We start from the raw sequence: 22006 nt of genomic DNA, 5'->3' as shown, positions 1-22006 counted from the left end.
TGTGTAAATAAGCAACTGTTTTTTAATAAGTTCACTATATTAACAACAGTGTGATGATAATGCAGTGCTGTGTTCGCAACTTGTTTCCGCTGACCCAAAGTGGCCAAAAAAGAAGCTATTGTAGGTTTAATATAATGTAAAATGCTGCAAACATTAGTCTGATTTTGAGTCAACAGGTTAATATTAACGCTTTGTGTTTCCCCTCAGGCCAGAGTACAGGAGAACAGGCTCAGACAGGAGCGAGGTCCTGGGATGAGAACTCTCTGCCAGTTCCCTATCTCCCCCAGACCTCCAGGAGCTGTACGCTGGGCAACACTCTGAGGTAAAGAACCACACAAAAAAATAAAACACCCTCTGCAGACAAAACCCTTCTCTGACGACGTTGACCTTCAATATGTGCTGACTCAAACGTCCCCCACTCCTCCTACCTCTCTTGTTCTTTCTCTCTGTCTCTCTCGCCCTTTCAGTGTTTCGATGGGTTTTTTTTCTCTCTCCTGTCTTTTGGGGAGACAGGGACATTGATCAATGGTCTGACTTGGTGTTGTGGGCTCAGTTTAGAGTGACCCGCTGTGGTCACTTTGTCACACAGACACACACACATTTATGGAAATGGGGGTCTTGGCCTCCGTCTTTGAAGTGTCCGGTTAGGGATTGGATTTGGAGATTGATGGCAGTTAGAGTGTGTGACACAGAGGGGGGAGGGAGTAGAGGAGGAGGAGGAGGAGGAGGAGATGAGGGGGTCAAGGGGTCAGGAATTTGCGGCTGAGCCCGTGTTGTGCCATACGGCAGCCGGGTGACAGCAAATAAGTCAGGGAAGGTGCGTTTGTCTGTTTACTTCTGCCACAAATCTAATTTTCTTTACACTCTGCAATCCAATCTACATGAGATAGCTACAAGTTTTTTTATTTGTTTTGTTTTTCAGCCGTGAGCAGAATCTTGACATTAGCTCCTTATCGTTTCTATCAGCTCAAGGCCTCTCAGTGAAGGGCAGTGTTTGTAAGATATGTGGGGTGATAATAATGTGTGGTCAACACAGAAGCAGCTGTCTTCCTCTCTTCTTTCCACCGTCTCCATTACAGATCCGCTGTCTCCTCTGCCCTGTCTTTCCTCTACTCCAGCTCAGCCTGTCCCAGCCCAGCTGTCCCCTTCCTTCATTAGCTGTCCCACAACGATACCCACCGCCTGCTTGGGCAAGGTCACTTTCAAAATACAAAGAACTCACTATGAGTCCTCCAAAGTGCCTTATTTTTGCTTGATACATGTTTCTTACAAGTTAAATCTGCCCTAATATTTTTATTTTAACAATAGATAAAATTAGTATGTTCAATGTGAAAGGGGTTGCTTGTTATGACAAAGAATTATCATCAGCCTCTGCAGTTCCCCTCAGCTCTACAGAGCATTTTAGCATCTTTCAGCTCTTTGTTTTGGTTGACTCTCTCCACTGTCATCAGCAGTGTTTCCAGCAGCGGCAAGCAGCTGTTTTCAGAAACTCTGATGAACTATGATATGCTGTATGCTACCTGCCCGGCACCAAATGGCAAAGTTAGTGACAGCCACACTCACAAATCATCTGTTATGATATCATATTGTTATAAATACATAATTAAACACAAATACCAACCTTTATTTGACTGTGACAGCTTAAGATAGGCAGGAAAGGGGGGAGAGAGAGGGGATGACATGCATCAAAGGGACACAGGTTTGAATCTAACCCGAGCTGCTGCAGTAAGGACTTCAGTCTTAGTACATGAGGCGAGTGTTTAACCAGGTGAACCAGGGGGCCCCTTACCAACACATTTTGACTGAATGTCCATCTCTGTCAGTCACAATGCAGCACGACAAAATTATGCAGTCAGAGCACTTCCTTGAGTTGGTAGAGGTTAAAAACAGAGCTGAAAGGAGGGTGATTTGACTTAAATTCATCAGGTGGCCAGAAACACAGCTCCATATGATTGATAATGTTGCCCCATATCCGTATACATAATGTACAGCCTGTTGTGGTGCCCCCAAGTGACCAAAACATAAATTAATGCAGGTTTTAAAAACATATTTTGTCTGTTACTAATTTTCAAACACAATTATGTGTTTCCCAACCTGTTCCGGTTGTTTGACACCTAGTAGACAGATAAGTGAAGGTGATAAATGAAGGGTGAAAAGAGAAAGCGTGTGATATGAGTTAAGATGCAGAAAGTGTGGTAGAAGTGGTAGACTGTCTCTACTGTGAGTGTGATATTCTTCGTCCCTCTAAAAGTCCACTTAATAAACAAGTTTAAACTGTTCCTACTTTTCTTTCAGCCTCCTGCTTTGTGCTGACTCATGAGGGTTTAACATGTTACACTGAACTGATACACTCAGTTTGTAAGTTATTATCTGAAATAGAAATTCTTGCTGACTCACACACACACACACACACACACACACACACACACACACACACACACACACACACACACACACTGTCACACACATAAAAGACTCAAAAGCTTTCTAGTGTTGTATTTTCAGCATGGAGAGGTGGGCTGTGTTAATGGCAGTAAAGTACCAGGTCAGAGAGCAGAAGTGAACTCTCTTCTCACTTGTTATACCACCGTGGGACACAGAGGGAGGTACAGGGAAGTTCCAGTAAAGAGAGAGGAAAGACACACAGAAACACACAGAAACACACACTCACCCTTCTCTTCCAGCATTACTCAGCCCTCCTACTGGTTTTCCATGGAAGCACACAACAATAAACCGAGTGCTTACTGCTGTGTACCACACAAGAGCAGTGTGTGTGATTTATAAAAAGCTTAGTGCTTAAACAATTAGTAATTTAATCAAATGATTAACGGAAAAACAATTGAACTGTTCTGGTCATCAAATAATTGTTTACAGCCATGCTGTGAGAGAATGTGTCTGTGAGGCTGTATTTAGACACAGTGGTGTTTTTGGTTAAAGGCTTACATCAGCCTGCTATTGTGCTCACAGTGGCAATGCTAACATGGTAATGTATAAAAAGTAGTTTAGTTTAGTGTGTTAGCATACTAACATTTGCTAAATTTGGGCTAAACAGAAACTACAGCTGAGGCCGATGGGAATGTCATTAGTTTTGCAGGTATTTGGTTATAAACAACCAGTATTGGACAGAGTGAAGTGTTTGAGGAAAAGTCAGGGAATCATTAGAATTCATCCCCCTGGGGTCCATGGGTATGTTTACCAAAGGTGAAATCCATCCCATAGTTGCTGAGATATTTCAGTCTGGGGTTTTCATTTAGCTAATGGACTAATGGATCTAAAGAGTGTGCCATAAATACAAGGATTTTCTGCTTTTCTTTGTTTCATATTATTTTAAGTATAATGTCTGTTGGACTGTTGATCCGGCAAAACACTATCAGATAATATTAGACACTTTAACCTCTTCAAACTGCAAAGATTTTGTGAGACGAACATCCTGAGATAGAAACATTTCTTTGTTCCAACTTTTGACAACTCATGTTCATACTGAGGCCATAATGAAGGTAAAAGCGCCTGTGTCAGATAAAATGGTAGAAATAATCAGCTGATTATAAAGATAGTCTCTATTTGCAGCCTTAATATAGCTCCAGTAATCTCACCGCGTACACACTTTTCTCTCCACCATCACCCTCTCAACACATCACTCAAAACTCCTCAATTCACACTCATTCACTCCCTGCTTTCTGTTACCTGCCTAATAATACTTGCGCTCACCTTCATGTGCACAAGAGAGCATAGGGAATGTGCAAAGATGAGCAGAAACATGTTATGTAATTTACCCATCTGAGTGAATTTACCCGCCCCCCCTTCTCTGTAGCTGCTGCAGCTCCTGATGTAGTCGGTGTTGTTTGATAATTGCACAATTGGGTGTAACTGCACTGTTATTTAGCCAAAGGACAGAGGTTGAAAAATTGGGTTAAGAGGAGGTGTTCTTCTGACACCTTTGGGCCATTCTGTTTTCAAACACATCCACCAAACAGAAATAGTGGATAACATTTCTAAAAATGTTCAATCTGACGCAGGATTGTGTCGATGCAGAGAATATGTGTGAAAGAGAAGGGGATGGATGAAGCTCGGGCTAAAAAGAGAAGGGGGAGGAGAGAGAGGCAGAGGAGAGTAGTGTGTATGTGTATGTGTGTGTGTTAAAAGAGGGAAACTAGAGGCAGGGGGCTGGCAGACAAAAGTGAGAGAGGGGAGGGAGGAATGAGAAGGAGGAGGGGGAGGCGGTGCTAAGTCAGATAGCAGGGAAGGAAAGCTGAGAAGAGGAACAGTGGAGTGAAGTGAGAAGAGAGAAGAGGAGGAGGAGAGGACAGGACAGGAAAATAAGGGGGCTTCCATTTGAAAGTCCTTGTGTCGGCATATGAAGTCCTAGTGTGGCGCAAAGGCAACAGCAGGAAGCTGGAGTATTGTAGAGAGAACAGAGAGAACAGGTAAACGACGGGGGAAAAAGGAAGGAGAGACGGGGGAGAATCTGAGCCAACACAGACTGGAGTGATTTTTATATTTTTTTTCCAAGAGAGACGAAGACAAGTGGAGGCAGCGATGCAGGGCTCTCACTGGGGTGAGTATGGAGTGAGAGTATGTTTGTGCATGTGTCTGCAAAAGTGTGTGTGTGTGTGTGTGTATTATATTCTCCAAACTCAGGCTCTCTTTACCCTGCTCTTTATCCCATTTTGGCTTCTATTACATGAAGACAAATTTGCTTGAGGAAACTTTGGATTCACGAGCGCCTTGCAGCCACTTAAGAGGGTGTCAGTTGCGGAAATGCCAATAATGGAAGGTGTGTAACGGAAAGAGTTTGAGACAAAAGTTGCCTGGCAGGCCCATTCACATGGAAACACTGATTTTAACAGGACTCTGAAACTAGTTTAGGAATGCCAGTGAAGGCCAAAAAAGTTGGTGCGGACTACAAAAATCTGTTTAAACTGAGATCTGAATGCTCAAATAATGATAAAGAATCCCTGGAAAACTTGTTTTCTTGTCATTTTGCCAGAGACTGAAAGCAGCTGGATGATTCAGAGTCAGCTAACTGGCATTGGCTTTAAGTTGTTTTTCTAAAGTTGCTATGACTGTAGCTGCTCTCAATGACCCTGGAGACTTTTGGCCCGCACAGGCAGGGACAAACAGACCCAGTAGCTCGGATTTATTGAGGTGGAATGATGAGTTTTTGGCGACGTGTGAGCCCAGGTTTTTCTAATCCTGACCCTGGGTAATCTGCTCATTACAGACTGTTGGGGTATTGATTTGAAATTTCAGCCTTGAGAAAAGCTGTCCCCCCCTTTGGACAGTTGGCCTGGAGGAGGAAGAATAAGAAGGAGGAGGAAGGAGGAGGAAGGTGTAATTCAATCTGTCTGCACTCACATTGAAGATCATGAGGCAGCATATATATTTTTATCAGACAATTAGGCTGCATCTCAGAAGTGTGACCCGTACAAAACATGTTTTTATCCAGCAGACTCAAAAGGAATCTTTGTGTTTCTTTTGATGACGAAGCACTCTGGGAGACATAGGCCGCTGTTGTTTCTCTTCTGTCTTCCCTACGCGTGTAATTACAAGACTCCTCGTGCGCCCTGGGCCACATATTGTAGTTTCTCATCAAGTTTGTTATGGCCCAAGAGTGATGTGTCAGCAGATATGTTTATAGTCAGAGCGGTTAGAGGGCCGTCCATTCGCTCAGCTCTTTGTAGTAGCTGTCGGTCTGACCGTGTCATGTTGGGGTTTCGTTTGAAAGCACCCTGGAGAAAAGACTGTAATTACCCAGACTGACGTTTCACTCCATAAACACAGCGGCTGCTAACAGGCAGGTGTCGAGACGCAAACGTTGACGTAAAGTTTAACTCAAGGGGGTGACGTGGGGGGGAGTGAGAGAGGGGACAGAGATATGAGAGAGAGAGAGAAGATTGGTTACCTCATCTGCTCTGACCAAAACAAATGAGGTAAATGTGTGTCACGTGTTGCAGGTTACATACGTAACCCTTTCCAGCCATCTTGACTCATGCCTTCTGTGTGTGTGTGTGTGTGTGTGTGTGTGTGTGTGTGTGTGTGTGTGTGTGTGTGTGTGTGTGTGTGTGTGTGTGTGTGTGTGTGTGTGTGTGTGTGTGTGTGTGTGTGTGTGTGTGTGTGTGTGTTCAAAGATAGTAAAGTAACTAAAAGGAAGTTAGAACTTTTGCTCTCTTTCTCCTTTGGTTTTCCGATGGTTCCATTTTGGATCCAGCTCCAAGATGGTAAAAAGAACGTGGATTTGTTTTTTCGTAACTCCACCTACAACACATCTATCTTTCACATTCTCTCTCATATATGTCTCTTGTGCATCTTTCAAAGACAAAACTGGTTATACACAACAAAACAACTGCAAAATGCAATATTTACAGGAGGGTACTCAAGACAAAGGAGACACAAGTCGCTTGCTTAAAAATGTATCTAATGTCCATCATGTTAAAGTAAGAACTTGAGAAGTTGTGCATTATGCATGCAGAAAAATAGATTATTTATTTAGTTGATATACACTGAATGATAAAGTAGTATTAATATTTTTTCCACTGTGTTGTTACTTCTGCAGCTGTAGCACAGACCCCCAGTAGTAAGCAATTGCTGTGGCAGGAATGAATGTCACATAGCGGTGACAAAATATGCATTGAAAGCCCCATACACCCTTTCAGCACCGTAGTGAAACAAACTAGCAAAAAAGATTTGTTAAAGGATTCAAAACAGGATTCAGATTTGACTTCCCATCCTCAGATCCATTATTTTCCAGTGATCCCATCGAGCTAAATGTCATGCCAGGTATTTATGTAAAGCCTCTAGTTGAGAAGCATGGTTGAGTACTGGAGGAGGGAGACCGAGAGAGAGACAGACAGAAACACAGGAAGACAGAGAGACAGCGAGAGATTAGAAGTCGGCCTGGCTTCTGTTCAGTTTGCTGAATGAGTGTTTTCCACGTCAATCTGTCCCCCCTCCATCTTTCTCTTTTTTTCTGCACGGACAGTATGTCTGAATATGTCTGCACATGTGCTTCTTTGCCATGTCAGATATTTTCTCAGATGAGTGGAAGTGAATTATACATCGAGGCTGGCACAGTTAAACTGAGGCGTCGCTGCTTATGTAATAGCTTCTGTGAAACTCATTTGCCTGGCTTTATTTAGTAGCTCTGATCGTGTGTGTGTGTGTGTGTGTGTGTGTGTGTGTGTGTGTGTGTGTGTGTGTGTGTGTGTGTGTGTGTGTGTGTGTGTGTGTGTGTGTGTGTGTGTGTGTGTGTGTGTGTGTGTGTGTGTGTGTGTGTGTGTGTGTTATATTCAGCTTCAGCTACGATCAGTGATTTTTCACACGAAAGCTATGACACCTTTGCTGAGCCATATCGTGGCCTACTTTTCCTCACTGAAGCCTGGTAAACCGCTCTGCTACAACCGAGGCTCCTGTCACTACCCCCTCCCTCGCTCACCCTCACATTATGGGTCACATTGTCAGTCAAAGTGTTGTTGCTTTCAGTGTGAGATAACAGGCTCCTTCTCTTTGCTCTCTGCCCTCAGTTAAACTGAAACAATGGCCCTCCACTGTTCATACAGCCAAAGCAGCAGGGGGGGGAGGAAGGGAAGTTTAGGAGGGAAAACTTTACTCTTCTCTCCACATTTAGGACAATGAGAAGTCAGAACAGCCTGAGCACCTGGATTTTCCAGAATATACTCCAGTAAACATCTAAGCTAAAGACAAAATGACTTGCTCACGCACTTATAAGAGGTTGTAGTTGCCCCCAAGTATTGTATTAAGTCCATGTTAAAGAGTTAAGCCTGAACTGGTCATTGATCCTGACAAACAGTAGTCCACTGGCCAGACTAATCCCTGTGTCTCTACCACCGGCATTCTTGGTATTTCCAGTGTCTGCGGATCTGACCACTGACCGCCGCTGGATAACTGTCAGTGGCTGGAAAATCTCCTGGAAAATCCAACATTTGGAATGCATGAGGAATGTCAGCCAGATCGTCCCCTTTTTCACATACTGTTACCTCTATTTCCTCCTATGCCAGCTGACTGTAAACCAGCACTCTTCAGCTCCAGTACTGTTTAGTGCTGGATATGGAAACTCAACACTTTTTGGTGTTAACTGAAATGTGTCCACAGCACCCAGTATCAAAAACTGTCAAGTAGTGAAAGCCTGGTCCGATTCATAATCTTATTTACTCATTATATATTATTTGATCAGTTTCTGATCACCGGGTGGTTGCCAAACAACCAGGAAGTCACTTCTCCCAGAAATAGTCCACACACAATCCCCGAAGAAATCAAAATATAACGTATTAATTAGTGAGCTTTCGAGATGCTGGTAGATGTATTTTATAACATTTAACAGATCCAGACTGTTTCCAGTCTTTATGCTAAGCTAAGCTAACCAGCTGCTGGCTGTAGCGCCATATTTAGCGTAGCCCATTCCCCAAAATGTTGATCAATGGCTTCTGGCTTCTTAATAATGTAGCTGATGAATCTGCGAAGACTGAAGCATGAATGAACTGAAGGCAGAGAGAGAGAATCATATTTAAAAATACAGTCGCAATGTGATAGGCTAATGATGCAGGTATGTCCCTTTGCCATTGGATTGATGAGAACAGCTGATGAGAACAGCTGATATCAACAGCCCCCCATTAGTGACAGTAAAGAAATAAAGCGTGAGCATATGTGAGAGGAGTGAATGCAGGATGGAAAGACAAATCAACTACAGGCCTATATGCAAAAGAATAGTATTCCTAACTTTCGCTATAGCTTAATTTCACAAAGGGAGGTATCAATGACCACTTAGAGATCCTAGACTCCTGGACTGGACTGTGGGACGACTACTTGACTACTTGAACCTCCTTTTATTTGTCACTGGTTGCTGTAGTTTAATTACTTCTTGTTCTTATTGCAAATCTGATATTTTATTGGCACTAGTATCAAAAAAGCCCTGGTTTTCTCAAGACAAAAGAGACATTCAGATGACAGCTTTATTTGTAATGTATACAGTAATTAAGTACATACAACATTGCAAAGCTTGACGTGGACATGCTTTGTCTTATGGTAAAGATTTTACGTTTGCAAAATGTGCATGCAACCTCAGCCGATGGTCTCTGTGGAGGAACTACCAGGACTCATTAATAGAACTACACATTGTAAAAGGAACACACTGGACTCATAAATAAGTATGTGATTGACAGTCTGTGTCCCCAAATGACCATAGTGTTTTCACAGGGCTATGTAGCTACTTTCATGCCATTCAGTTTCAATAGATTGCTGGCTGCTCTCTCCCTCAACCCCCACAGGGAGTTTCTCGGCCATTATATGTGTGTGATTGAGAAAAAGAAAAAAAAATGTAGGCTTCGGTCACCCCGCTCTCTAGCAGTCTCTCAGGTCTGAATTGAGGCCAGATGCTTTGAGATGCTAAAGAGCCAACCTGTCCACTGTCAGACTGTCTGACGCACACACAAAACTCACTCTCTCATTCACCCATTCGCTCACTCTTTCTCTTTCTTCCTTCCTTCCTTTTACCCACTCCTCTTGTCTCTCTATCTCATTTCGCTGCCGTTGCAACGCGTCCAAACAGAGGGAGAAGCTAAAGTCTGAAACAGCAACAAGTTGGTTGTAAAAGGGGAGAAGGAAAAAAATGTGAGTGTGGGAGGACCTGTTGCCAATTATTCCTGCACAGACTCACTTTTTAGAAAGCTTATTACTCCTTTTGTGTCACCACAGAAACCTGGTTTCATAAAGTCAGAGCTCTGCAGCAGCCCGGACGCAAGAACTCACTACTTTTGTTAAGCTACAATGTCAACCATGTTACTTTGCCAAAGAGGACAATATCTCTCTGGTTTGTGTGAAAAGAGACTTGGCACTGAGGCGATGGGTTAATGAGGACTGAGTAGGTTTGCATGCATTCAGCAATCTCAACCACACTGCGAGTCTTAAAGGCCAAGCCATGTGGGGGAAGGTGACAGTGAGCGACCACTCAGACAGACAGTCATTGTGTTGGAATGGAGGCATATTATAACCTCAGGTCTTCTGGCAAAACATTAAAAGACTTCTCTCATTTTACAGTGGAGTCGGCTGACTTCACTCCAATACCATTTTCTTGCCTTGTTTGAAGTTTTATTGTTAGAGTTTCAGTGAGTAGATGCGTGACAAATAAATGGGAGAGTAGATTAGGTGTGGACTGATTGCCTTGCTGAGGTTTTGTGTGTGTCAGTGTGTTGCGGCCTTGTCTGTACTTGTGGATTCTCTTTTGTTAGCAAGGATTATTGTGACTCACCTAGTTCATTTTCTCTCTACCTCAGCCTCTCTGTCTGTCTGTCTGTCTTTCACACAATCTCCATCCACTGGGATCACTGGTCTCGAGATTAATCAAGGCCACCCAAGCTCTGTATACCAAAGTGGAATATTTCTGCTGGTCTGAACAAGCTCTCAACTTCACCACGTCTTTTAATATCCTGCTTTATTTTGGAAACTCAAAGTGTTTCTGTACCACTCACTACTGTTTTTCAGTGAAACTCTACTCACTGCAGTGACCACCCATTAAAGAAATGTACACAAAGGCATTTTTTATGAATGGTTTATATTATCGCTTGCATGCTGATACTTTTGCCCTCGTCCATACAGTGCCTTCTCTGATCTGACAATTTTACACTTTCCACCTGTTGCTTTTGTCCTCCCACTGGATTTGCCTTTGGTTAGTCACGCTGTGGTTTTGCTGTTAAAGAAGGGGCAGATGAAAATCTAGCTGCATAGACCAGTGAGCAGGGAGTCGTAGGAAAGGGGGGATGGAAAAGGGACAAGTGACAGGAGAGCAATGGAGCAATAATCCAGCACAGGAAGCAAAGAAGAGAGGAAAGGGATGTGGGTGAAAATAGTTAGGAACAGGAAAAAAGGATGAAAGTGGAGGAAGGAGGTGGCAGACCCTGAAAACATTGCAATTTGTCAGGAAGATGTCACCTTTACCAATGGTTAATGGTTCTGCTGGATGTGTGATAGTGTTTAGCATATCAGCTTTATAACATGATAATATATAATATGACATAATAATATGTCAATGTTGTATGCTAAAAAATAAATCAATGCAGGTTCAATTCAGACAAATTTAAAGAAAATTAAGAGAAATCATTACTTACATTCTTACTCATCATTTATTGGGTAAGAATGGTGGTTTCAGCCTCTCAGCTTTCCTTTTCTTTACTGTTCAGATAAACATTGTAAATAGAGCACCGTATTTTAAGTTGTCTTATCTGGCTCTGGGAGCTTGTGATGAGCATTTTTTATATATTATTGACGATTACAGCATTGAATCGAAAAATACTTTATAGCATAGTTGATGAGAATGTCATCAAATGCAGCCCTATAATATTTTGTAACTAATGTATGGGTACATAATGGTTTACATTTACCATGATTAAGAAATATGCTGCTATAGAGAAATGTTAATCAGTTTGTAATGATTTGTTGGGTTGCTCTTACCAGTAGCATACTGGAAACATTGCATTTGTTATCTTCATGGATTGAAACAAAGCCTAAGCCCAGTGGCTAGCACCACACTTTGTTTGTTTGTACGTTATCCAAGTTTCAACAGGCTTCCACATAACCGTCTACAACAAATCTTCTGCCTTTGCTCTTCTGTAGCTCGCCTGCTGCTACAAAGAGTGAAAACATGCACCTGTGACCTCTCTGGTTTTACAGGACAGAGGACTCAAAGCTTGATTTGTTTTCACAGTGATAACTCACATCAACTGAAACTCCTGGAAATGTCACTTTAGCCAAAAGGCCACAGTTCAGGTTTCAACTGCCTTTTTTTTTTGTCTCTTATCCTTACATCTGAAAGAAGCAGACATGTGGAAGGGAGATGATAAAGTAGAGAAAAGAAAACTGACACAAGTAATGTGTTTGGCACTCAGCAGTAGAAGAGATGGATTAGATAGGAAATGATGTCTGCCTTCACATTTGATTTTCCTACTAGGAGATCTTAAGGTGCTCAGACCTCTGTGTCTGTCTGCTGGCCAAATAATCACCAAACAGGATTATAGATGCCCAGTGTTCCCAAGAACTCAGGCCTCTTTGGAGCCTCTCTTTGGACGACCTGGTATTGGAATTCCCCTAAACCCTCCAACCATCGCCCCCAGCCCGCCTTTGTGTTCTCACCCCTAAACCCACTTCTTTTTCTTCTGCCGTACTTTTGCTTTTCTAACTCTGTCCTGAGCCCAGCAGAGTCTCCGGAACAGCTCAGAGGTTGCGTGTGATTTCAAAGGGTGATCTGCTGCTGCAGAATAATGGGCTTCCTCTCCTGGGTAATACAGCCGTTATTAACAGACTTATCATAACGGGATTATTTCCCCGTCACAGACCCTACTTCTGGATCTTGTTAGAGGGCTACCTGGGAACCTCTTTCTTCTGTCAGTCCTGCTCTTACTCATCCTGGGCCAGTTGGTGGCATGTGGAGGGGTAAAACTCTAAAAACCACTTGGTGTATTTACAGTTCCTGTCAGAAGCAGTGAGGCTGCCTTAAAGCTATTCAGCATCATTTTATAGTGTGAGTGTCAGGATGCGGTGTAAAGTGCCCCCAGGTTGACCCCATAATAGCTGCCTGCAACACTATTGGAGTTTATTTTTTAACATCGAATCAAATGCCTTGCTGTGAGAAACGCCTCATGAAAGACTATCAGAATGATTTGAGGCACTTGAGATGTTTTCTATTTTTAGTGACGATGACTGTTTTTTTCTCTGCCTGTCTTGTGCTACTGACAGCAGAAGAGGATGCATGTAATGAGGAAGGTGGAGGAAGCGGTGACGGCAGATGGAGGAATGGTAAAAGTATTTTTACTTTGTCAGAGGAATGCAGCCAAGAAGGGGAGGAGAAGGAGGGCTTCAATAACTTTAAGAAACAACCAGTGAGCAACATCAGAGGGAGAAATGAGCCTTTGGGATTTGTTGCCCGAGTAGCCAGAACAAAACCAGACCCTTGGAGGTCACAGGCGTGGGAGGGCAGAATCAGACCAGCTCCTCTCCACTCATCAGGGGGTCACAGGGTTAGGTCTTGGTGGGGGTCACAGTTGATGGTCTCAGAGGGTTGTTAATTCTATTATCCCTGCCTGAGAGGTCCTTGTCAGGGCTGAAAGTGAAGAAGAGGAGGGGACGGCTGGATAAAAGGTGAAAGGAGGTTGTGAGGCCTGATTATTTTGGCATGGTAAGTGATCACATACCACACATATCTTTATCTCCTTGACTCATGTGTACTCATGATGTCTGTCTCCTTTTTTTTAAAGGCACACTATGCAAGATTTTTACCATAATATAACCGCTTCAAAGTCATTTCGATGGTAAAGGAACTCGTAGTATAGCGAATCATTCGATAGCAAGGCTGGAGAGGGTTCGCCGTTGGCAGAACCAGCAATGCAAGTCTGAAAGGTGGCGCCCCAACAAATCTCGCGAGAATCACAAATTGCTTTACGGCACGACGTCACATATATCAGCGACATAAGAAGCAGCTTCAATGGAAGACACTAGCAGGCATTCGCTCAGACGTTACCTGGTCAGTAGACATCTTCGGAGTCTATCTTTGCCTGTTCAATGTCCGGCGTTTCCATCCTACTGAACATGTACCGATATACAGGGGGGAGGGGTCAGGCCATGAGTGCAGAGACGCAGAGCCGTATATAGAGACAGCTCTGGTGAGTGGTATTTACGACAGTTAACGTTCAATACAAGTACTCCGCAGCGACTCTAGGGGTAGCTGTTTGACAAAACCGGAAAACTGCATAGTATGCTTTTAAACTCCCCCTCAATCCCTGTCACGCAGTCACTGACATGCTCACAGTTTAGTCAATGCAGAGTCAACTGGCAGGAATTTAACCGCCCGGCTGACTGATCAAGTAATTAGACTAAACCTATATGTATTTTCCTCAGTTCCCATGTAGTGCTAGATAATATAACCCAAAACCACCATAAATGATACATAATTAGTTTTTTGTAAATCAGTCATGCGGGATATATCAATTCTCTGGCTTACTTTGGTTTATTTGATTATCACAGTATGACCACTTTCTGGACTTTTGGGCTGGACCATTGTTGGCCTCTTCACCTTTTAAACTCTCCACACTCTACTGCTTCATTTTGATTTCTGCATTTTTAAATTTTTACATCCAGTGCATACGTCTTGAGGGTTCAGTATGCTTGAAATGAACAAGTTTGTACGGCATGTCGTCCAACCAAGTCTAAAGGCAAAGGTCACACCTGTCCACAGTCAAAGGCAAATGGGGATAATGGGGAATTCAGGAAAGTTTCTCCTCTGATGCATTCGTGGTTTTTCTCCTTTTGTGTTGAATTTAAAATCCTGCATACTTTGTCACCTCTGCATCACTTGGCCGTGGTTATCAGATTTTCTGTTTCAGAAAGTTACAAAAATTGGCATAAGTATGCCTCAAACAAAGTGCTCGTTGGGTTGTTGAAAAGCGACTGACCCTGCTGATAATTTTAATATGAAAAGCTGACAACTTTCTGAAACTAGGATTCCGACAATGAAAGCGATGCTTCCACCGTTGTGTTGTTTGAAGCATACTGACTTATTTAGTTAAACAATTTTTGTAACTTTCCAGAAGAGACAATCCAACAACCATGCCCACTGTAGCGATTAGCCAAGTGTGCAGGATTTGAACTTCTCTCTCACTCTCCTTTTTCATTCTTCGAACACTACTACAAACAACTTCTGCCACTTGCTTTATCCCTATTTGTACAATCTGTCGGCCATCTATGCTATCGTGGCCATTTGGAACAGGTGTAAACAGCCTGTAGGTGTGGTCAGATGACACTGTGTACAAACTAGTTTGATTCAAGCATACCCCAGGGGGCCATTTTGGACAACTGACGGTTCGACAGCCTCATTTGGAGCTTACTGAACATACTGAGGCCCCTAGGCTGCCAGAACAGAAGCTGTTGTTTGCAATATTGTGCTGTATTTAAATGTTTGTTTGTGAATGTGAAAGAGTTTGCAGCACACATATTTCAGAGGGATCTGGCAATAAACTGCAATCTGATCTAATTGTTTGGTTGAACAAAAGAAAAACTCCTTGTTCATCATCTCTCTATCACTCCACTGCCTTTATTGGCATTCTTTCCAAAGCTTTTTTTTATTCAGGGCTGACTTGAATGATGTCTACTCTGTTTATGCATTCTTTTTTTGTGTGTGTGTGTGTGTGTGTGGATGTTCATGTACATGCACGCCACTGTGTGTGTCTGTATGATTGTGTTAGCCCTGGCAGAGACTGTGTGCAGCCATAGCTGGCGTGGATTATTCCACTTGGCCAGACGGATTTCGGCTTGGCACGGCAGGCTGAGGATATGTGTCCCCTCTCTGTCCCCCCAGGCAACTAACACTGATAATACTATCTGCAAATGGAAGACTTAATCTGCTGCCACTTATTGTGTTAATAATATGTATCTGTGTTTCTCATCCTAAAAATAGCGCTGTGACCAAGTGAGGCTATTATTCATTTCTTCAAAGGTCTTTTGATAGCCGTTTGTGCATTGTGATCATGAAACAGGGAAGTGAGTGGTTTTCAAACCCTTTTAGAAGTAATACATAGATGACGGCTCACCAGGGTTCAGACAGGGACATCCAGGAAAATCACAGAGCAGCTGCAGATGGCGATGACCGTGACTCATTCTGTCTCCCGCTGTCTGTTTCATCCCCAGTCTTTACTAAATCCATTCTCTTTTTTTTCTCTTCCTGCTCCGCTAATGACATTGACAATTAGCAGTGGCGTCACCAGAGATACAGGGTGTATTTAATGAGGGATCAGCCTTTACTGGGGGGGTATGAGGATGGGTTCCCCCAGGAGAAATGTTTCAAATAAACAGCTGTAAAGTGGCTGTAGCTAATGAGTTTTGCGAGTGGCAACAGGCCTAAAATCAATAGTTAATTTGGCTTCATTGTTGCAAAGAAGATTGTTTTTAATTGTAATACGTTTTTTATTTAAAAGTTAATCTGTCACATTTTAATAATGCAAATATTAAAAAGTTTCCAATCATTTTAATATGAACAATTTAAAGATAATCATGAATGATTAGCCCTTTAATTCAAAGCTGAGAGCAAAGCTATTTACCACATAATGAGTCTCATTCACAAGGTTTTAACATATGGATGAGATGCTAAGTACAAATCACATTAGTGGCTATCAGCACAACGGTGGCAAAGGTTTATTTAAAGCATTTTACATCTGTAGTAGGGAAAGTATAGGTGTAAATAATACAATTATAAATGGCTGAATTCCATTTAGGTTCAGTTTTAAGCTCCTGGTATTCTTTATGCTGGCTCTCTGTCCAGTTGTGGGTGAGTGAGTTATTATAGTTTAGTATTTTTGTTGAGCTTTTGTGTTTAGTTCATTTTTTTGTTGTTTCAGTATTACTTATTACTACTATTCGTCTTAGTTGTTTGTATTTAAATATTATTTATCGTTTTGTTTTATTAGCGATGTTGAAACCAACCACAGGTCTTCTACAGGCTACAAATTTTACCTGAAAACCCGAACGTATTGAGGAAATAAATCCAAATTATCAAGCAAGAAACGATAAAACAATAAAAACTACTTAGTGTTTATTGGTAAATGGACCTGTACTTGTATAGTGCCTTTCTAGTCACCCGACCACTTAAAGCGCTTTTACACTACGTGCCACATTCACCCTGTCACACACATTCACTCAGTGAGGGCAAAGTCCATCGAACAGAAACTAACATTCATACACACACACACACACACATCGGGAGCAATTTGGGGTTCAGTATCTTGCTCAAGGATACTTTGACATGTGGCACCAGGAGCCGGGGATTGAACCCACAACCTTCCGATTAAGGAACGACCCGCTCTGCCTCTGAGCCACAGCCGCCCTTTGCTTATTGCATGTTGTTACTACTTAGTTGAGACTTAATTTAGTGGCAGCAGACACGTGTTACTGATAACGTTAACGATGGCCTGTTCCATTCAAGTGTAGCAGTGGGGTCCTGAAACTGGGACAGCCATCATTAACATTATTAGTTACACCTGTGTTTGATGAGTCAAACTGCCCACTGTTATAAAGATCTACTGAAGTCACTGTCCTAATGAGCTGTATCTCTCTCTGGAAATTTATGGGAAAAATAAATTCAGTGAACTCAAATCAAAATCTTAACTCAGTAAAACCAGCTGCTGTTCGATAATAGCTCAGAATTTAAACACTTTCTTTTTGTGTGTCTTAAATTAAACTGTCTGAACATTTCTGTACTTAGAAAAATCAATGAGAAATCTGAGTTTATCACCTTCAGTACAATCTCTAGCCCTTGGTGTTGCTACACTGTGGTAAAATATTTTAAAGTCAGTTTTTATCACATCATCACTTTATCTTTATGTGTGGCTGTGCAGACAGGATCCACTCTGCTGTGGCTGAGTTTCACTGGTTTCTCCACAGCACAGCTCTGTGCAGCAGTCTTTGCTGGGTCCTAGTGCCAGCTCTTTTTGTGTATACTTTGATTCCTGAGTCTACGTAAAATGTTTGCATTATAAATCAGTCAAAAAAGGAAGAATAAATAATTTGGGTGAGCTATATAAAGTCTTAGCGGGGCTAAAGGGCCATAATCTTGTTTGTGACGTCATTAAGAGGTATAATATCTCATTAATATTGAATTTAAAAACTAAGTATGCATGGATACAACTCTCCAACAGAGCATGTGTAATATTCACATCTGTTGCATGTAGAGTATGAATTAAAAATGTTGTCCTTATTTCCTCTCTCCCATCAGAGTGTGTGGTGTGTCTGACGCCGTCAGGGTGCCATGGCTCTGGTTCAGGCACTACCTGTGACCGTGACTGACCACCCCAATCCAGGTCTTGACGTCCAGCAGTGTAGGCCGCTGTCATCCCACTCCCCCTCAGGCCCGTGCCCTGGCCCCTGTGGGCCCTGCAGCTCTGGGACAACCATGGGTTCTGTCAGCAGTCTCATATCAGGCCGGACGTACCAGGAGAGACACTGCCGGGCCGGCAGTGAATTCACGACCAAGTCACGCCGCTCCACACCGGCTACCAGCTGTTTCCGGCTCCAGGATAACACCCTACGTAGCGGCAGCTCCCTGGAGCAGCTGCTGGTTATCAGCAACCAAACACATCCTCAGGCCCAAGTTCTGCCTCCACCACTGCCCACCAAGAAGCAGCCCCGGCCTGGTAACTCTGCTGGGGCAGGCGGCGGAACGATTGCTGGAGCAGTAGGTGGTTGCACTAATGGGAACTTTGGGCATGTGAGTGATGAGGTGGTGATTGGAGACTGGAATGATAACCTGGTGCTGGCAGCTACAAGCCCCTGCAGTGACTCGGAGGACCAAAGGGACAACAGGACTCTGAACGGCAACATTGGAGGGCCTCCTCCAAAACTCATTCCAGTGTCGGGACAGTTAGAGAAGGTAAGAATACTCCTCTTAGATGGCTAAATGGACCAGGCTGATATATTTAACTGTAGATACATCGTAACGGTGTATATGTTGGCCGATAACTAACAAGAACCTGCAGTATAGAAATGCCAAACTACTATATCTTTACTTTTTTTACTACGACAGATTGCACTATAATAACACTGATACCTGCAAGAGCCAAACCAATTCATTGACATGGCCAATGTTATTGTCTGTAAGAAACTACAGTAAATGAATGCCAAACATCTGAACTCAAGGTCAGCTAACAAACTTTTTACAGAACCTTCAACCACGTCACAATCTTTTAAGCAAACTCCCTTCATTGATAGTATGTGAGGTATTTGTATGCATTTACATATATATATGGCAATGGGGTTGTATAGAAAGTAGAAACACTTCCTTACTGGAAGTGTTTAAGTGCCTTTCACCATGACACTGAATCCTTACCAGCTCTATAAGAGAAAGTTGTGTAGCTGACCGTGACCTGTGACCTGAACACACACACATTTATAAGAAAATGTCTTCTCTGACTAAAGCTTAATATTACACATTGGAACATTAAATATCTTAGCAAGGAAATTTTGTTTCTGCTCTCACTAGAATATACGCTGCACTCATGAGCATTACTGCAACATGTGCCGACATGTTTTACAGCAGATTGCCTCAGCTGTCTAATTGGCTATTTATTTCCATCGATCCAGAGGGAACCTTAATCACTGGCCTCACAGGCTCAGATGGATCATTCGACAGCTACTCACCTTGCAGACACATCATGATCAATGTCGGAGCTCACTTACAATCAGTGACGCATTTAGTGAACCCCAAGGAAGATCGTTAAGAAAAATGCTTACAGAACACGCAAGGAGCTTTCACCCCCTCTGTCTTTGTCTCCTCTCTTTCTCCACTCTTCTCCCACCCTCTTTGTTTCTCTGCCCTTTAATCAAATTTTCTTTGTCCTCTGCTCTTTCACTTTCTCCCTCTGTTGCTGTCTCTCTTTCTTAGATGTTAGGAAAATCATTAAGAAAATTGCCTAATGAAGCCCATGAATATCAATTAAACCAAATTAAACTAATCAGAGCCTTGAGGGATAACCTGCCAGCATATCACTCACCCCACTCTAATGAGTTTTATTCAGCCGTTGCTAATTAGCACTGCTTAGCTTTTATCAATCACTAATGCTGTTTTTTTAAAATAATTTTGTACTTTCAGAACATGGAGAAAGTGCTGATCCGTCCTACAGCGTTCAAACCTGTCATTCCCAAGAATCGTCACTCTGTGCAGTACCTGTCACCACGGCCAGGGGGCAGCAGTCTGTCAGAGAGCCAGGCCAGCCTCAACCTCCTGCTGCCCCTCGGTGGATCCAACAGTGCCAGCGGTACGAGCGGCATCGGAGGTAGCGGCAGTTCCAGCTCTGAAGGGAAGCGCAACTCCTACAGCGGAGGCCGCAATGCTCGGAGCAGCCAATCCTGCTCCATGTCTGATTCAGGGAGGAACTCCCTCTCCAGTCTCCCTACTCACAGCAGCACAGGCTACAGTCTGGCCCCCAGTGAGGGCTCCAGCTCCGGGTCTGGCTCCGGGGGCCAGCTGGAGCCTGTAACAGGCCTGGGCCGAAACACTTCAGGTGGAAGTGGGAGCCATGGCCACACTAACTCAGACAGTGGACGTTCCTCTTCCAGCAAGAGCACTGGCTCAGGGTCGCTAAGTGGGCGCGGGCAGCCCTTGTCAGACAGCGGGTCCTGTGGCCACTCGCCGCCACCAGTGGAGGGCTATGAGGCGGTTGTGAGGGAGCTGGAGGAGAAGCTGAGAGAACGAGACCAGGAGCTCCAGCAGCTCCGAGAAAATCTGGATGAGAATGAAGCAGCCATTTGCCAGGTGGGACATAAAGACACTCGCCACTCACAACGCTGACCAAAGCAGTGTAGTGAGGCTAGTGAAACACCACATAAGTAACTTGATATGACGTTAGCACAGATGAAACACTAACCTCTGACCTCTAACCCATGTATTTTGCTCTGAAAGGTGTATGAGGAGAAGCAGCGTCGATGTGAAAGAGAAATGGAGGAGCTGAGACAGAGCTGTGCAACAAAGATGAAACAGGCCTCTCAGAAGGCCCAGAGGGCACAGCAGGTGCTGCAGTTACAGGTATGATAAATATTTAAAACCCTTTAAAAACATTCACACAACAATTGGCTGATCTATTTAAGAAAAAAATCCTAAAATTGTTTGTAGTCAAGAAGAGCAGCTGCTTATTTTGCCTTGCATCAGCTTGTGTGTCTTATTTTAGATGTACATGTCATGTGTGTAAGGCAGTTGTAAAACATGGATCTCTGTATGTTCTCAGGTATTTCAACTGCAGCAAGAGAAAAAGAAGCTGCAGGAGGACTTCTCCTCTCTGCTGCAGGACAGAGAGACGCTGGAAAGGAGGTGTGCTACTATCCAGAGGGAGCAGACCCAACTGGGACCACGTCTGGAAGAGACAAAGTGGGAGGTGAGTCGGAGTCAGACGCTAAAAAGCTGTTAGGTGAACTGTAATGTCCCTGTTTAAGTCTGGCAGGGTAATTTTGCGGCGTGTCATCTCCCCACCTCTCTCACTATCTCTTGACTCACTAATAAAAGCGTAAAATGCCCCCAAAGAAAGGTGTTAAGTAGAGGTGACACTTAGTGAGCTTAAATTAACCCCATAAGCTTATAAGCTTGAAAGAATTTGAAGTTTACCTTTAAGGAGCAAGCAGATCCAAAATGTCAGTTTATAATCTGCCATAAGAAACAGGTTGTTCTGTATTTTTTGTGTTTCCGCCTCTCCCTCTAACTCGCTTTCTCTCGTCCCTTCAGGTGTGTCAGAAGTCAGGAGAGATCTCCCTCCTAAAGCAGCAGCTGAAGGAGATCCAGTCGGAGCTAAGCCAGAAGGCCGGAGACATTGTGGTGCTGAAGGCCCAGCTAAGAGAAGCCCGTTCTGAACTGCAAGCCAGCCAGATGCGATCCCAGGAGGCCCAGGCGGCCCTGCGGACGCGATCTCTGGAGCTTGAAGTCTGCGAGAATGAACTCCAGAGGCGCAAGAGTGAAGCTGAGCTGCTCCGAGAGAAACTGGGCCGTTTGGAAGAGGAGTCAGCCCGCCTCCGTGACTCTCTGTCCAATCACAGTGGACACTCTCTACCTGGAAATGCGACCATGAAGGGGCAATGCATGAGCCTCCCCCTCCAACAGGGTAGAACAGGCAGAGGCGGTCCCAGTCCCTGTGTGTACCGCGACGGAGAGGAGACTCATCTGGTCTGGGGAGGAGAGAGTGATGAAGCCAAGGCACAGAGGCAAAATGCAGAAACAGTGTTGGGACTCAGACAACAGGTAAAAAAAATTTCTGCACCTATGCCAGCCATAAGCAATAAAAATTAAACACTACAGTGGTGGAAAGTACACTTACTCAAGTACTGTACTGAAGTACAGTTTTGAGATACTTCACTTGAGTATTTCCATGTCATGCTACTTTCACACTTTTAGTTATTACTATGCAGATTAAACATTTTACAAACAACAATATGATGAGCTTATACAATATGATGCATTCTTATAGATTAAACCATA

General features: G+C 43.4%; 1 protein-coding gene across 2 annotated transcripts in view; it reads left to right on the top strand.

Moving 5' to 3' along the window:
- lzts2a (leucine zipper, putative tumor suppressor 2a) overlaps window positions 1-22006 on the top strand; it is a 44788-nt gene that overhangs the window by 19037 nt on the left and 3745 nt on the right. Inside the window, exons 2-7 of one of the 2 annotated variants that reach the window (XM_051426585.1) lie at window positions 208-322; window positions 17765-18418; window positions 19637-20299; window positions 20447-20569; window positions 20769-20915; window positions 21260-21769. In XM_051426585.1, the coding sequence (XP_051282545.1) occupies window positions 17798-18418; window positions 19637-20299; window positions 20447-20569; window positions 20769-20915; window positions 21260-21769 (2064 nt within the window). In that variant the 5' untranslated portion in view covers window positions 208-322; window positions 17765-17797. Of the gene's footprint in view, window positions 1-207; window positions 323-4226; window positions 4556-17764; window positions 18419-19636; window positions 20300-20446; window positions 20570-20768; window positions 20916-21259; window positions 21770-22006 lie in introns of those variants that run through there. The other variant, XM_051426574.1, reaches the window with a different exon arrangement.

The sequence above is a fragment of the Dicentrarchus labrax genome, unplaced genomic scaffold, assembly GCF_905237075.1.
Source record: "Dicentrarchus labrax unplaced genomic scaffold, dlabrax2021, whole genome shotgun sequence".
NCBI lineage: Eukaryota > Metazoa > Chordata > Actinopteri > Moronidae > Dicentrarchus > Dicentrarchus labrax.
This window is presented reverse-complemented; position numbering and strand designations above follow the sequence as displayed.